Below are 15,098 nucleotides of genomic sequence, written 5' to 3'. Positions count from 1 at the left end.
GTGTCTTTATTCCCGTCTTACCCCTAGGTTCTTCATGTAGGTCGTTGGATTTTAAATGAGTTTTTTCTGTTTTCTAGTTTTTCTTTGTAAACATTTATAGTACAGAAAAATATAATAAATGAAAATGCAGACACCCAGTATCCAAGAGGTGAGAACCATGCCTGCTCTAATCTGGACACTGCACTGGCCAGTGCAGATCTGGCTGTGAATAAGCTGCAGGGTGTTTGTCTTCATGGAGTCTGCAGTTCTGTTGGGCAGGTGGGCCAGAAACAGTTAATTTCTGAGGGTTTTTTTAATCGCACCATTGTTGATTTACAGTGTTTGTTAGTTTCGGATGTACAGCAAAGTGATTCAGTTCTACATACATATATAGGTTATTACAAGGTATTGAATCTAGTCCCCTGGGCTGCACAGTCACTGAGTTGTGAAAGGGGAGGGGAGGGTGCTGTGGTAGCCTAGGGCAAGGATATTTAACCTAGGAGGTGTTGAGGGAAGGTCCCCCAGATACAGTGACATTGGAGCGATGCTGGAAGGCTGAGGAGACGACATAACCATGTGAGCGAGGCAGGCTTGAGAGAATTTCACACAGAGGACATAGCCTCTGCGGAGAGAGGCACAAAGTCAAGAGCTTGGCCTGTTCCAGAGACCTCAATAAGCTCAGGGTGGTGGGAGCAAAGGGCAGTCAGTGTGAGGGCAGGGTGGGCCAGGGGGTAAGATGATAGTCGGGGGGACATGTAAAGCCCAGTAAGAAATTGGGGTTTCATCCTCAGGGCAAGTGGAGCCTGACATGAGCAGATATAATTTTTTTAAAAAAAATCACTCAGTCAGACCACCCTGGAGGTTAGATGCAAGAGGTGGTGAGAATGGACGCTGGGAAGTCGGCAGGGAGGGAGGGAAGGGGCTTGCACTAATACAGGAAAGAGACGGTGGCTCAGAAGTGCAGCAAGGAGTCTTCCTTTTGTATGAAGATTAACCCTGGATTGCTGGTTTCGAGATTTAAAGTATAGTAAGAACTCAACCCTATAAAGAGTTTTTAATTTAAAATCCTCTAATTACATAGCAAAATTTTTCATTTTTATTTTTAAACAAAGATTTTAGAAATCTTCAGGACAGATAAATCCTTGGTGAGCCCCGGGTGAACGTTATACCATGAAAATGTCATGTACTCATAAAATTGTGCAGAATCCAAAATGCTAACAGTTTTCCTGTAAAAGGAAAAGAAACAGGAAGGAGGAAAAGAAAAAATAACATTTGGTTTGGTGACAGATCTCCTTCTGTCACTGTGAGTTCCTTGATAGGCACAGGGCCTGGCATACAGCAGGGCCCCTGGGAGTCCTGAATGAATGAATGAATGCAAACTGCTGGATTAAAGATGTTTGAGGATTGTTCTTTGGCCTTTCTTGGTTTCATTTCTTTTTGTTTGCTGGCAATGCCCACCTCTCCTGCCCCTTCTACATGCTTATAGTTGCCCTGGCTGAAGCGGGGAGAAAGCTATTGGAAAAGGCTGCCTTTTAAAGTACTGATCATTTCAAAATATTGTTTCTTTGCATATTTTGAAATTAGGCCAGTTGGAATCTTGCCTCCTTTTCCTGAAAAAAACTGGCAACCCAGAAAACTTTTATTCACATATTTGTCATAAATGCTATTTGATTAAAATGTAGACTTTGTGGTGAAACATAACTTCATAAATATGCACTTACCATACTTATATGTGTTTCCAAAAGCCAAAATCGGAAAAGGCCACATTCCCAGAAAGGGGAAGGAAACCACAATTTGGTGAACTGTTTATTGTGTTTCGGATACTATGCTGGCCCCCTTTTACAAACAAGGACACTGAGGACACTTATGTTCAGTAATTTGCCCGGAGTCTCATGGTTCACGGCGAACCCGAAACTTGCGCTCAGGTCTGTGTTATAAATTTTTAAAAATCTGCATAGGTCGGTAGGAGTGAGGATAGTAAATAGATAAAGCCCTAATTGGGAAGGTACTTGGTTCAGAAGTCCTTTGCCGGCTGATACCGTGAACTCAGAGAGGAAGAAAGATTCCAACTTGACGTCCTCCTCCTCGCCTTAGGCTATTCGTTTTTAAAACCTTTCTTCATGAGCAGAACAGGAATTTGCCTTCTCTGAGGGTTTAGTGCTGAGAGTGACGAAGAGGTCTTTTCCACCCTCATGCTGAGTTGTTTTCCAAGTCAACTGATTTTATGGATTTCATTCAGTGGATTGTTTCTCTTGCTTTAAGAGAGCTTTCATCCCGAGGGTTCTTGCTCCTTTTCAACGCGGCCGACCCCCAACATGATGTGATGGGGGCGGTGTTAAGCTTTTTCACAGCACTGTCTGTTGGCCCTGATGCTCTGAGGCTCTTTCTCTCGCATTTGTCACAGTTGATGATGATGTTTCCATCTGCCAGGCATATGGAATTGGTGGTGCTCAGCACATCTTTGTTCCAGGCTGGTCCCAGGGAATATTTTGGAACTGTCTTGTAAATTCTCCCTGTCCTCTCCTGCGCCCTCATTACTCTCTCTCTCTCCTGTAGCAGCTATGGAAATCTGCCTTGGAGTCTCATTAATGAAGTCTGTCTTCCCTCCTCAACTAAACTCTGAGCCTCTGGAGGCCAGAACCGGGTCTTATTTATCTCCATGGGCCCCTTCCCTGGTCCCCACGGGGGAAGCACGGAACCCATCACTGTATTGGTTTGAGTCATTTTGTTGGCTAGACTCCTGTGCTGTCGTTGCTGGTAATTCTACACATGCAACTGAAGAAGTTCTGAAAATAGATTAATTGAAGAGGTTGCATTTTGTACTACCATTGACATGAGAACCCCAAACAGAATATCCTTACAGAGTTTTCTCAGGGTGGATTTTTATTTCTCTTGGATGATATTTTGAAGACAGTTTGGATTCCCACATTATCCTAACCACGTTTTATGTAAACAAAAATCAGCCATAGTTAACACTTTAAAAGGGTTTTTAGGGATTTGTCATCCAGATTTTTCTCAGATAATCCCCAGCTGTGATGAATAGGCTGTGGTCAGCTTCAGAAACAGTAGTAACACTAAACAGTACCAATATTATTGTCTTACATCTAAACGGGAGTTAGGAATCGAATAGCTGTCGTTTGGTCAAAGCTAGGACAGCCCATAGCCCTCCAGCTTGACAGGCTCATGGTGGAAATGTTGTGACTCTGCTAGTCTTCAGGTTACTTACAGTCACTTCACCTCCAGAAACATAACTTCATAAATATGCGTGTATGACACTTCTAATACATGTTTCCAAAAGCCAAAATCAGAAAAGGCCACATTCCCAGAAGGGGGAAGGAAACCACAATTTGGGTAGTTTACAGAAGGTACATCCTTGGATTCAACTCCAGAAATGTTTATTGGACACCTGTTCTACACCCCGGGCTTCACGATGCTTTTGATTTTCTGCTGACGGTAGCTCACGCTTCTCACTGAATTTGGTAAGGAAGGTCCGGCGTTGACACTTCCGGTGAAAATGAATGTGGAAGTAAACGGCAGGTACACCTCTGAGGGAGTCAGCATGAAGAAAGGACCTCTTAGGCACTGGGGTTATTTGGTCCTGGCTCTAAAAGCACACCCACAGGAAAATGACGGCGGGAAGTTCTGTCCTCCGGGGAGAACCGCATTCAGTTGCGGTTTGTGATTCCACTGTCTGTTTGGGTCTGTTTCAGGTAAGCCGTAACTTTGAGCTGGTTGGACGAGTTAACCTGGATCAGCTGGAACAGATGAAGGAGAAGATGGAGAGCTCCAGCAGTGACGAGGAGGACAAGGAAGAAGAAATGAACAGCAAGGCTGGCGGCAGAGGTAGGTCCCTCCCCTATCTCAGCACCCAGCCCGGCCGTGCTGAGATACAAGGGGAGGCAGACGGTTGTTGTAGGGGCAACAGAAGGAATGGACTGACTTAAGAAGCACACCAGGGGCTGCGTCCTGTAAACTAGTACCAGCTCTAGAAACTCCCAGGAAATACATTCGGTAAAAAATACGTGGCGATGATTGGTTTTTTATTCAGGAAAACTGGTATCTTGGGAATCTGCAGAATAAGGACAGACAGCAAGATGGATGGTCCTGTAAAAGCTACTGAGGAATGTAAATGAGCTTCCAATTGAACGCTTATTTCAAATTGCTTCTGCTGGGCTGGGGGGAGCTGCAGGGGGCTTGAGTTCTCTCCATGTGTCCTGCACGGTCCTCCTCTTACCCCCCTTGCTACTGCTTTTGCTTTGTCGAGAGAGAGAGAGAGAGAGAGAGACCAGGGGCTTTTATTTGGCTGTGTTTACAGGAAAAGGTTCTGTGGTATTTTTGTATGAGTTTCTGTGAGTCTATCATTATTTTCAAAGTGAAGTTTTTCAAAGTATATTTAGTTGTAGACATACGTTTACATGATCTAGAGTTGGTATTCTATATTGCTCAACATAGAATCTTGTGGAAAACCCAAGACTCTACGTAAGGGATATAGGTTGGGATATCTTACTTTAGTTATTGCAGATTTATCAAAAGCACATGGATAACCTAGACCTGAGAAATAAATGTGATAGACATCATCGCAGTGATGAGAAGAGTGGTACTAGTTGCCATTACTGAGCATCCTGATGTGCCAGGCCCGGTGCTCGTGGGTTTTATACCTTTTATCCTTAACGTTACATAACGTTAGAGGCTCTGTAGTTGGTCTGCCTGGATTTGGCTCCCAGTCGCGCTACTTGTTGGTTATATGACTTTGGGTAAATTATTTTATCTCTCTATGCATTCATCATCCTAATAATAACAGTGTCACTTCCTAGGGTTGCGTAAATCTTAAATGAGATAGCACACAAACGTTAGTCTAGTTCCTAGAACATAGTAACCAGCTAATAATAATGATAAAACCCTGCAATGTAGATGGTATTATTGCCATTTTTACAAATGGGGAAACAAAGGCCCGGGATACTTAAGAGCTTGTTCAAAGTTTTAAAAAAAAAACCACTGGAGGTTGAGTCTAAGTCTTCTGGCTCCAAAGGCAAAACGTCTTTTACACTACACACCATCTCCGCTACCCTTTGGACAGCGGGGTGATCCTCATTGAAGGGAACCTGCCCCTGAATTCTGTCAGTCCAGTGGCCCTTAGGGCCTCACTCTAAGGGGCACTTTTGCAGAATTTCTTGGCTTTTCTTGCTTGGTCAGTCTGCAAGCCTAAGAAAGCCGACTTGGTGGCCGTTCCCCCTGCGGTTCTCCCTGTTCTTCTTCCTGACTTGCCCTGACTTCCAGCCCCATCCCCTTGCCCACCATCTTTTACCTCTGCCGTAGTAGGAGACCACAGGTTTGCTGAGTGGGGATCCAGTTTGGCTCCTGAACCCCCATGCCCGCAGTAAATGGATAAATAGAACACCCACACCATATAGACTGATTGCCCTTGTCATGTTACAACTTTTATTAGGAGGGGCTGCAGTAATCTGTTTCTTACAAGGAAAATGGCTGTGATCTGAGAAGCATGGTTTTTAAATTTTCTTTTCCTTTATTTATTTTTTTTTTAGCATTTCACAAATATGTTCTTAGTGATGAATTCTTTAACGTCTGTGCACTGTTTCCAGAGTTCTCTGGAAGACGATGCTTGTGACAGAGGGTACACAGGCTCCTTTTCTTCATGGTGCTCTGTGCCCTACCGTTCCTCTCCAGGAAATGAATTAGTCCTCGTTGGGTACCATGACGTTTTAATCTCTAGAGCCGAGCACACATGATTTTACAGGTTGTAAGTACTGCAGAGGCAAGAACCCCCTTTAGTCCTCCCCTCCCCTGTGACGCCTCTAAACTAAATGGCAGTTAGCTGTGAGAGTACCAGGCACGTTCCCTTGCCCAGCCTGGCCGCCCCCTCGCACGGGCACTGTGGCATCAGACCAGCTCTGTTTGCCTGGAAAGAACTTCATGGTGTCTGATCGCCTGTCCCTGGGAAGTTTAGCATCCACATTCATGAGCCTTAACAGCATGGGGGAAAAAATCTTGGGGTGGAGAAGCCTGTATTCCTCTCTCAGCGGGTGGGGGAATTACATGAGTCACTTCTAGTAATGTTAATGGGAATTACCAGCCAAAACCTTCCCGTACCCCTCGACCGATCCTTGAAAGAACAGCCTCCTTTGTTTCGTTGCCTTTGAATCAATTTTCCACCATCAGGTGTATTCTTGCCAACCAGAAGAACCGGCACACAATAGCCTCGGGGCGTTTTTGCCAGACGTCCTGTCTTCCAGGAGTGGAGAGGGGAGGTGGCTTTAGCACAGCTCTCGGGGCTAATGGAGAGCCATTTGATGTGTGACAGGTAATGACTGGCCTCCTCCTTTGAGGATGAAACAGCACGAGCCCTCGGAAAGAATAGGTGGCTGGTTTCATGTTGCCTAAGGGTAAGCGAGTGCGTGTGCCAGGGGCAGGCCCCGCGTTGGCAGCGTGGGTGCTCATCGGGCGCTCAGTTCGGGGGGCTCACGTCCTTGGAGCCACCCCGTTCCCAGCATCCTTTCCCAGCACGAGCACCAGGGAGGGGACTGACTGTGGCCACATTGAGGTCCTGCCTCAGAAGGCAGCTCAGAGGGAATCTGAAAGAGAAGAAACCAGGCGTGAAGAAATCAACATGAACCCAAGCAGGACCCTCCCCACCCCCTCTCATTATGCAGCTGGGAGGAGTTAGGAAGGCATTCTGCTGATTTCTTGCCCAAGATAATCCCTGCTAAGGAATTAATGCGCAGGGCAGATGGTGCTGTCTCATTTCCAATGAAAAGAATCAAGGAAGGTAGTCTGTGCAATTATTTTTAATGGCTTGTGTGGTGATCTTCTTAATTTGTGAGAAAATGTTTCATCTTTTGTTAAAACTGGCCCCATTCACAGAGCTTTTTGTGCCGAAGGTGAAGGCAGCGTAGAGACACCTAGCCTGTTAACGTCATCCTGAGGATTTTTATCAGACGGAGTGTTTCAACCAGGAGCCATCCTCCTGTAACATCTTGTAGGTACAGACACACAGCGATCAGATACGCAGAGATGATCAACACGTCCCCGTGTGCTGCCCTCACTGCAGCGTGGCTGCAGAGCCGTCTAGGTCCTGCTATTTATTATGCACGTAGAGATCTGGGCCTCTGTGGTATGATCAAAGACGTGTGGGCTGGGGACTCAGGACAGCACAAAGGCCACATAAGCTCTCGTCTTTGAGTTTGCCAGGAGGCGTGGCCTCTAAACAATTAGCCAGCCAGTCCACGTTCATCAGACCACGCACGTGTGCCCAGGGCCGTGGGGGAAATAAGACGACAGTCAACATTTGATGTTAGCAGCAGAGCTATCCAGAAATGTGTGCATATCCCCATGTTCAAGAATACACCAATTGGACTTCTCCGCTGGCTCAGCGGTTAAGAATCCACCTGCCAACGCAGGGGACACGGGTTCGAGCCCTGGTCTGGGAAGATCCCACATGCCGCGGAGCAACTAAGCCCGTGCACCACAACTACTGAGACTGTCCTCTAGAGCCCACAAGCCACAACTACTGAAGCCCGTGCGCCACAACTACTGAAGCCCATACGCCTAGAGCCCGTGCTCCGCAACAAGAGAAGCGACCGCAATGAGAAGCCCGCGCACTGCAACGAAGAGTAGCCCCTGCTCGCCACAACTAGAGAAAGCCTGCATGCGGCAACGAAGACCCAACACAGCCCTTCCCCCACCAAAAAAAAAAAAATATGTATATATATATATATATATATATATATACACACACACACACACACACACACACACACATACCGATTGAGGCATAGATGCCGGGCAGCTGGCCAGGAGCCCTTACTAGCTGAGGACACGCTTTCACATTCCAGACTCCCTGATGCCCGGGACTCACTCCTGCTAGGTTCTTCGCTTACAGATCTCATTCAGTGCTCGCAGTCACCCTGGGAGGTGTTGATTCTGATATCCATGGCAGATGACCACCAGTCTGAGTCCTCAGCCTTCCTTGGAATGTGTCGAAGCCTTGAGGTCTTACCACGCTTTTCCTGATCTGGTGCTTTTTTAGTGAGCGGAGATAAACTTGTGTCAAATAGACAATGAATACATGCTAAACTTGAGGCACTGATACAGAGCATCACAGAAGGGAGAGATTTGGGAGGAAAAAAAATGCTCAGATGCCATTGGAATGAACAGAATGGGTTCTTCAGGCAAGACAGACCCAGGTTATTTGTGATGGAAGCAACTGGGAGGTGCGGAGAAGTGAGGACACCTGGGGCTCGGGAACCACAGGAACAGTTCTTGAGAGAGTTTCAAGAAATATCCTTTGTTGAAAAGCCAGTAGGAGAAAGAGTAAGGAATCTGGAAATTGGTTTCACTGAATGGCTTTGGGACGGAAGGTAGGAGACGAGGTTTCCTAATGGATGTTGACTTCTCTTCTGCCCGCTCCCCGGCACACAGGTAACACTTCTGCTTTCTCCTCACAGATCTGATGAGATTTTCTGACCGTGGGGCTGCTATCAACACTGAGAAGCGTTTTCCATGTGAATTTTGCGGACGGGCGTTTTCCCAGGGCTCTGAGTGGGAAAGGCACGTGCTGAGACACGGCATGTAAGTCCCATGAAGGCCTTCGCCCATCGTGCGAGGTGGCGGTTTCTCCTGACAGTACATAGACCCCTCTGTGTCACACTTCCGGGCATGGGAGGAGAGGCAGTTGTAACGAACTGGGTTTCTACCTTTCCGCTGGTTTTTAAATGGTCACCCAGACACAAGGCAAAGGAGGAAAGATCATCTTTACGAATGACAGAGCCCGCTCAAGCCCTCGTGTAGAAGTGTAGCGCTCTCTCCAGCCCGTGTCCCTTCAGCTTTCATTAGCATGACGTTCTCTGATAGAGCGTGGACCGGGGTCCAAAGATCTGGCTTCTGTTCCTGCCTCTGTGATGACTCATTCCCTGAGTGGCCTTGAACCTTCCCACGCACCTCTTGGTGCCTTCAATGCTCTGCCTCGGGGACAGAGCCCGCTTCTGCCTGCCTCCCAGGTAGGTGGGAGCATACCTGTAGAGCACTCATAAGATCCTTGAACGTGAAATTGTCCCCTAGATAAGGCACTTAGAGCCCAGCAGACGCTGGGAGAACCTAGGAGTTGGTCCTTCCAGCAGAAAATGCCCAGAAACGTGAAGCATCTAAACTTCAGAGAATGTAACTAAGCTCCCCAGGACATGGGTCCCATCTTCAGGTTTTTGCTTTTTGTTGTTTCTATGATTTGTTTCTGGACCTATCCATTAAATCTTTAATACCTGAGTTGCTCGTTCAGTCCGAATAAATATAGCAAATCTCCAAGCTTCTAGGTTCCTCTGATGGGTCTGAGCATAAGGCAGTTCTTGCTATGACCGCTTAAGATTTATATTGTTCCCAGTACAGGAGGGAACATAAAATAATTATGTTGATCTGGAATCGAAGCATGGTATAATCAAAACATAGTACGATAACGGATATTTTTATAGGTTCAACTTTTTGTTAAGATGCCAGAAGTATATGACCTAAGCATAACAGGTAGCAAGGATAAGTCACTCACAGTTCAGTCATACTTGTAAGACCCCAAGACCTTTTTAGGGTCAGAGAAATAAGGACATGAATGTTTTTTGTTTAACTAGAAAAATATATATATACTCACCCTTCACTACCATGAATGTTTTTCCAGGGCGTTGAATGACACCAAGCTGGTGAGCCAAGAAGAAATCCACCTGAAAGATAGCATGGAGGACAGTATTAAGGTGCCCTCTATAGAGGAAAAGGAAGATGACGAAGCAATCGGGATAGACTTTTCCCTAAAGAATGAACCAGTAGCCATCTGTGTAGTAGCTGCTGACAAATCTCTCCTGGAGAATGCAGAGGCCAAAAAAGAATAAGCGTTTGGTGAAATTCTTAATCACCTCTTACTTGAACCGTGATGAAAAAAAGTGGGAGGGCCAGCTTGGGCTGAGAAGGGGGGGACAGAAAAGAGAAGACAGAACAAAGCTGCTTTTTAGGACTGAACAATCTATTTTCAAAGCACTGGTACCTGTGTGAGTGAGTATGTAAATTAAAGTTATTTAAATGGTTGGAATATGTGGCTCCTTTTCCATCACTACATCTTTCCTTCCGGATCTTCATCGTGGAAGTTTCAGTTGTTGCGGAATACGAAGCACCTCCCTTGCACATGTGTGCGCTATGGTGGTCTTGGACAGTATGTGGAAACAGAAGCTCCGTGACAGTAGAAGACTTCTCTTAGGGGAACAACTTTTTGACGCACAACTTTTGGTGCGTTTTTCTAGTTTTAATACGTTAAGCTTTTTCAAGACCTAACTGCAGCCGCTTTGGGAAAAAACAAACAAAAAAACAAAAAACAAAACAAAAAAACTGCTTTGCATAAAACAGTCACCTGTTTCCTAGTACCTCAAACTTAACCAAGGGAATTCTCTGCATTTGTCAGTACTACCTGTCGTCATTGTGGTTAAATGTAGAGAGAACTGCTGGGCAAGATGGTGAATGGAGAAAAAAAAAAAAGAGTTTTAAAGAAAGGAACACAAATTGTGCTTAAAATCCCCACGTGGGTTTTATTTCTTAAAATACTGTGATTTTTTTAATTATTTTAGTAAAAAACAAAACAAAAAAAAGAAACAGACTTTAATTATTAGATAAATGTTTGTGAATTATCCTTTATTCCAGGTAAGCTGTTTATTAGTGTTCAACTATAATTTAGAATTTGGTAGATTTCATGTGAGCTAATTTTAAGGTGACTGTGGAGTTTTGTTTGCCACACGTTTATCTTCTATCAGTTTGAGTGTTACAAACACAGCACAATTCAGTTTTTCATATAAATTGTTTTTTTTGTGTGTGTTATTGTTGTTTTGATTTGGGGGCAAGGGAGATTTAGTTTTTTGTGAATAGGAACGTTTTTATTTTAAACATGGAAATAACAAAGAACTTTTCTTTTTTTTTTTTAATTTAACTAAAGAACCAAACTTTTCGGCACAGCTATGCAGCTTGTGGGCCAGACGAGGAAGTCCTCTTCACCCTTTTGTTGCTGTCAAATTTTACACATTATCATCTGTCTCACACAAATAATTTCTGTTAGGATGGGCTGGCTTTTGTGTGTGATTTTAAATCTGTGTTCTCTTTTTGTTTGCATTGTGTTTTTTGGGGGCGGGGGGATTCTCATTTATTTTGCGGGACAAGGGGATGTGCTCGAATCCCATCCCTTTGGTGAGAGTGTTCACGAAATACTTATATCCTACAAGGAGCCTGGAGAACTACTTTTTTTTTTTCTTTAATCTAGCTGCCAGCTGCTCTGTTTCCCCATATTAGCTTTTTCAGGAGGGAGCAGCTTAGACTAAATCTAAGTCTACATTTATAATACGTTCTGATTGATTGTGAACAAAGGGTTTCGTTCCAAAAAGTAGAACTTTCCTTGAATCTTAGGTTTTAGAAGCCTGTGTGCGTGTGAGCTTGGATGTGTGCGTGAGCATGTGTGTGTGTGTATGTGTGTGAGTCCTTTGGTTTTCATGTTTTGTTTTGTTTTTTTTAACTTGGAAGGGTTGGGGGAGGGGGGGGAGAAAGGGAAGGGGAATTGCTGAGATGACAGTGTCCCACACAGCTTCAAATAAAATCCATGGAAAGATATTGCATTTGTGGAATAAGTGCTTACTTGAAAAGCATGTTGTTCTTTTACTTTCTTGCTGTTAAGAATTTTTATTTGTAGGGCGTTTGTTTTAATTTAATTTTTTTTTTTTAGGGATGGGGGCCATCATGTGGAAACCAGAAAAAGGGAAAGTGTGAACTATCTAGACAAAGATTCATTTTGTGTCCATATTTGTTTTTAATTGGCCTCATTTCAAATGTACTAAACAGTTCCATACCTGGATTGGGTGTTTGTAATGGTTACCAAAAAACAAACAAAAGAAAAAAAAGAAAAAAAAGAAAGAAAAAAAGAAAAAAAAAAAGAAAATATTTGTGACATGCTTTTATCACTACTTTATTTTTCAAATAACATGTAAATATTGTAATCCATTGGATTTTGTTTTGCTAACCTGTTAATAAAAATATGGGACCATTATCCTTTTAACAAGGCTAGAATGTCATTTTTTTTTTCTTTTTTCAAACATATACCTGATATTTTGTGGCCGCACATTTTGGATGCATTATTATAATTCTGTTGACTGTAATGACATAGAATTTACAACTTTTTTTGTTTAATTTATACAGAGGACATTTTTTTTCAGAGCTTGAGAGAAGAAAATAAATAGCAAAATGATAACCTATTGACTCCAATAAAATCAGTATTTCCCAGTACTTGATAAAAGATAGGGAGATCCTGAGTTCTTGAAGCCAAGGGGTTTAAAAAACAACAAAAAACACACAAGTAGGTTATTCAAAGTTGTTTGCAACATACATTTTGTAATGAAATGTGAGAAATTAATAAAGAATTTTTTTCACATGTGTCTATGTGCATCTGTTGTAAATCATTTACAGATATGACTACAGATATGAAATGTAGAAATTATATAGCATTGCCTTTCAATGCATGTACGTGAGAGATATTTCAAGCCATTAAATCTAAACCGTTACGAAAAGCAAAGGTAAATTTAAGGTGAGGTGTGAGCTGGAATTTTAAAATGTTAATATTTCTCCATCAGCTATTTATAACCAACTGGGGGAATTTTATGGAGGGAATGAATGTTTTCCATCAAAAATGTTAAAGTGGTGTGTGAAGCTTCAGAAGGAGGAAATGCCAGTGACTGAACATCATCTGGGAACCCTGAACCCGTGAGCACAGTTATTTTCCTCTAACTGCAAGTCACAGCCACTGCCACAAACTATCTTACTATGCATCCTGCACCGGTAATTACCATCATTAACTTATTCTTTGAGCTACCCTGTTATAAATCAAAGGGAAAATTAATAGTCATGAAACCTGGAAGAAGGGTAAATTAAAATCAACAGCACTGATTTTTTTTGTCTTTTTTTTTTAAACATCTTTATTGGAGTATAATTGCTTTACAATGGTGTGTTCTGCTTTGTTATCAGCTATACATATACATATGTCCCCATATCTCTTCCCTCTGGCATCTCCCTCCCTCCCACCTTCCCTATCCCACCCCTCTAGGTGGTCACAAAGCACCAAGCTGATCTCCCTGTGCTATGCGGCTGCTTCCCACTAGCCATCTATTTTATGTTTGGTAGTGGATATATGTCCATGCCACTCTCTCATTTTGTCACAGCTTACCCTTCCCCCCCCCCATATCCTCAAGTCCCTGCTCTAGTAGGTCTGCGTCTTTATTCCTGTCTTACCCCTAGGTTCTTCATGACATTTTTTTTTCTAGATTCCATATATATGTGTTAGCATACGGTATTTGTTTTTCTCTTTCTGACTTACTTCACTCTGTATGACAGTCTCTAGGTCCATCCACCTCACTACAAATAACTCAGTTTCGTTCCTTTTTATGGCTGAGTAATATTCCATTGTATAAATGTGCCACATCTTCTTTATCCATTCATCCGATGATGGACACTTAGGTTGTTTCCGTCTCTTGGCTATTGTAAATACAGCTGCAATGAACATTTTGTTGCATGATTCTTTTTGAATTATGGTTTTCTCAGGGTATATGCCCAGTAGTGGGATTGCTGGGTCATATGGTAGTTCTATTTGTAGTTTTTAAAGGAACCTCCATACTGTTCTCCATAGTGGCTGTACCAATTCACATTCCCACCAGCAGTGCAAGAGTGTTCCCTTTTCTCCACACCCTCTCCAGCATTTATTGTTTCTAGATTTTTTTGATGATGGCCATTCTGACTGGTGTGAGATGATATCTCATTGTAGTTTTGATTAGCATTTCTCTAATGATTAATGATGTTGAGCATTCTTTCATGTGTTTGTTGGCAATCTGTATATCTTCTTTGCAGAAATGTCTATTTAGGTCTTCTGCCCATTTTTGGATTGGGTTGTTTCTTTGTTGTTGTTATTGAGCTGCATAAGCTGCTTATAAATTTTGGAGATTAATCCTTTGTCAGTTGGTTCATTTGCAAATATTTTCTCCCATTCTGAGGGTTGTCTTTTCGTCTTGTTTATGGTTTCCTTTGCTGCGCAAAAGCTTTGAAGTTTCATTAGGTCCCATTTGTTTATTTTTGTTTTTATTTCTATTTCTCTAGGAGGTGGGTCAAAAAGGATTTTTTTGTCTTTTAATATGATCTTTTTAGTGATGAATTCAAACTACTTTAGCTTTTTAAAATTATTTGACCAGGCAAGTATTACTGTCAGAAACTAGCTCAAATCAAAATTATCATGTAACCAGTTAAACTTATTGCATTCGAATATTCAATTTCTGCCAATCCATAATCTAATCATTTCAAAATATTTTTTTTTAACATCTTTACTGGACTATAATTACAGCACTGATTTTTAAACTCAAAGCCGATTTATACTGTCTGCCTTCACCAGTGTTAAGAACGGCTTACATCCAGAGCCCATTCTAAAAGTTTGATTCTCACACGTCCTTGTTTTTATCTCCTTCACAAAAGAAAGATATTAAGAGACTTACAGAGTGTATAAAACACAATTAGAGCAAACAAAATTAGGTAAATCAAGACCTAAAGGGAAAATGACTGAATAGCAAAATCATAGTAGAGAATTGGCAAAAATGCATTCCATGAGACCATGCATAAGCTACATACTTGGCTCTGAGCTTGCTGGGAGGCATGGCAAAACAACGGCTCAGTCAAGAATCACATTCTTAGTAACTTTTTATTATTGAATGTTCAAGAGACATTCCACCTTTTCTAGAACTGCAGGTTAAGAAGTTTCTTCTGTGTGTTTTCCTAAAGGAAAGTGATGTAATCGACTTGTCCATTATAAAACATAGCTATTCCTCTCTCATGGCCTCCATCAAATATTTAATGAACAGTGTTTTTATTGAGTTCATGTCTAATCCATACTCCCACTTGGTTTTATGTAGAGGAAGTAGAATATACTGATAAACTAGTCATGGTAGGCGCTGCAACAAGGCAACTCCTTAGCACCATAGAGGTTTAATTCTTCCACAGATCGGCAGTGAGGGTCAGTGGGAATGCCCTTTCATCTAGTGGCTCAGGAATCCAAGCTCCTCCAT

General features: G+C 42.7%; 1 protein-coding gene across 3 annotated transcripts in view; it reads left to right on the top strand.

Annotated features, from left to right (window-relative positions):
* The window catches only part of ZNF462 (zinc finger protein 462), a 142,271-nt gene extending 129,837 nt beyond the window's left edge, over positions 1–12,434 (top strand). For all 3 annotated transcript variants that reach the window (XM_060154689.1, XM_060154691.1, XM_060154690.1), the window contains 3 exons: positions 3,690–3,822; positions 8,442–8,565; positions 9,656–12,434. In XM_060154689.1, the coding sequence (XP_060010672.1) occupies positions 3,690–3,822; positions 8,442–8,565; positions 9,656–9,863 (465 nt within the window). In that variant the 3' untranslated portion in view covers positions 9,864–12,434. The remainder of the gene's footprint in view (positions 1–3,689; positions 3,823–8,441; positions 8,566–9,655) is intronic.
* The last annotated feature ends 2,664 nt before the right edge of the window (positions 12,435–15,098 follow it).

The sequence above is a fragment of the Lagenorhynchus albirostris genome, chromosome 7, assembly GCF_949774975.1.
Source record: "Lagenorhynchus albirostris chromosome 7, mLagAlb1.1, whole genome shotgun sequence".
NCBI classification, from domain to species: domain Eukaryota; kingdom Metazoa; phylum Chordata; class Mammalia; order Artiodactyla; family Delphinidae; genus Lagenorhynchus; species Lagenorhynchus albirostris.
Note: the sequence above shows the minus strand (reverse complement) of the source record. Positions and strands in the feature narration are given on the sequence as shown.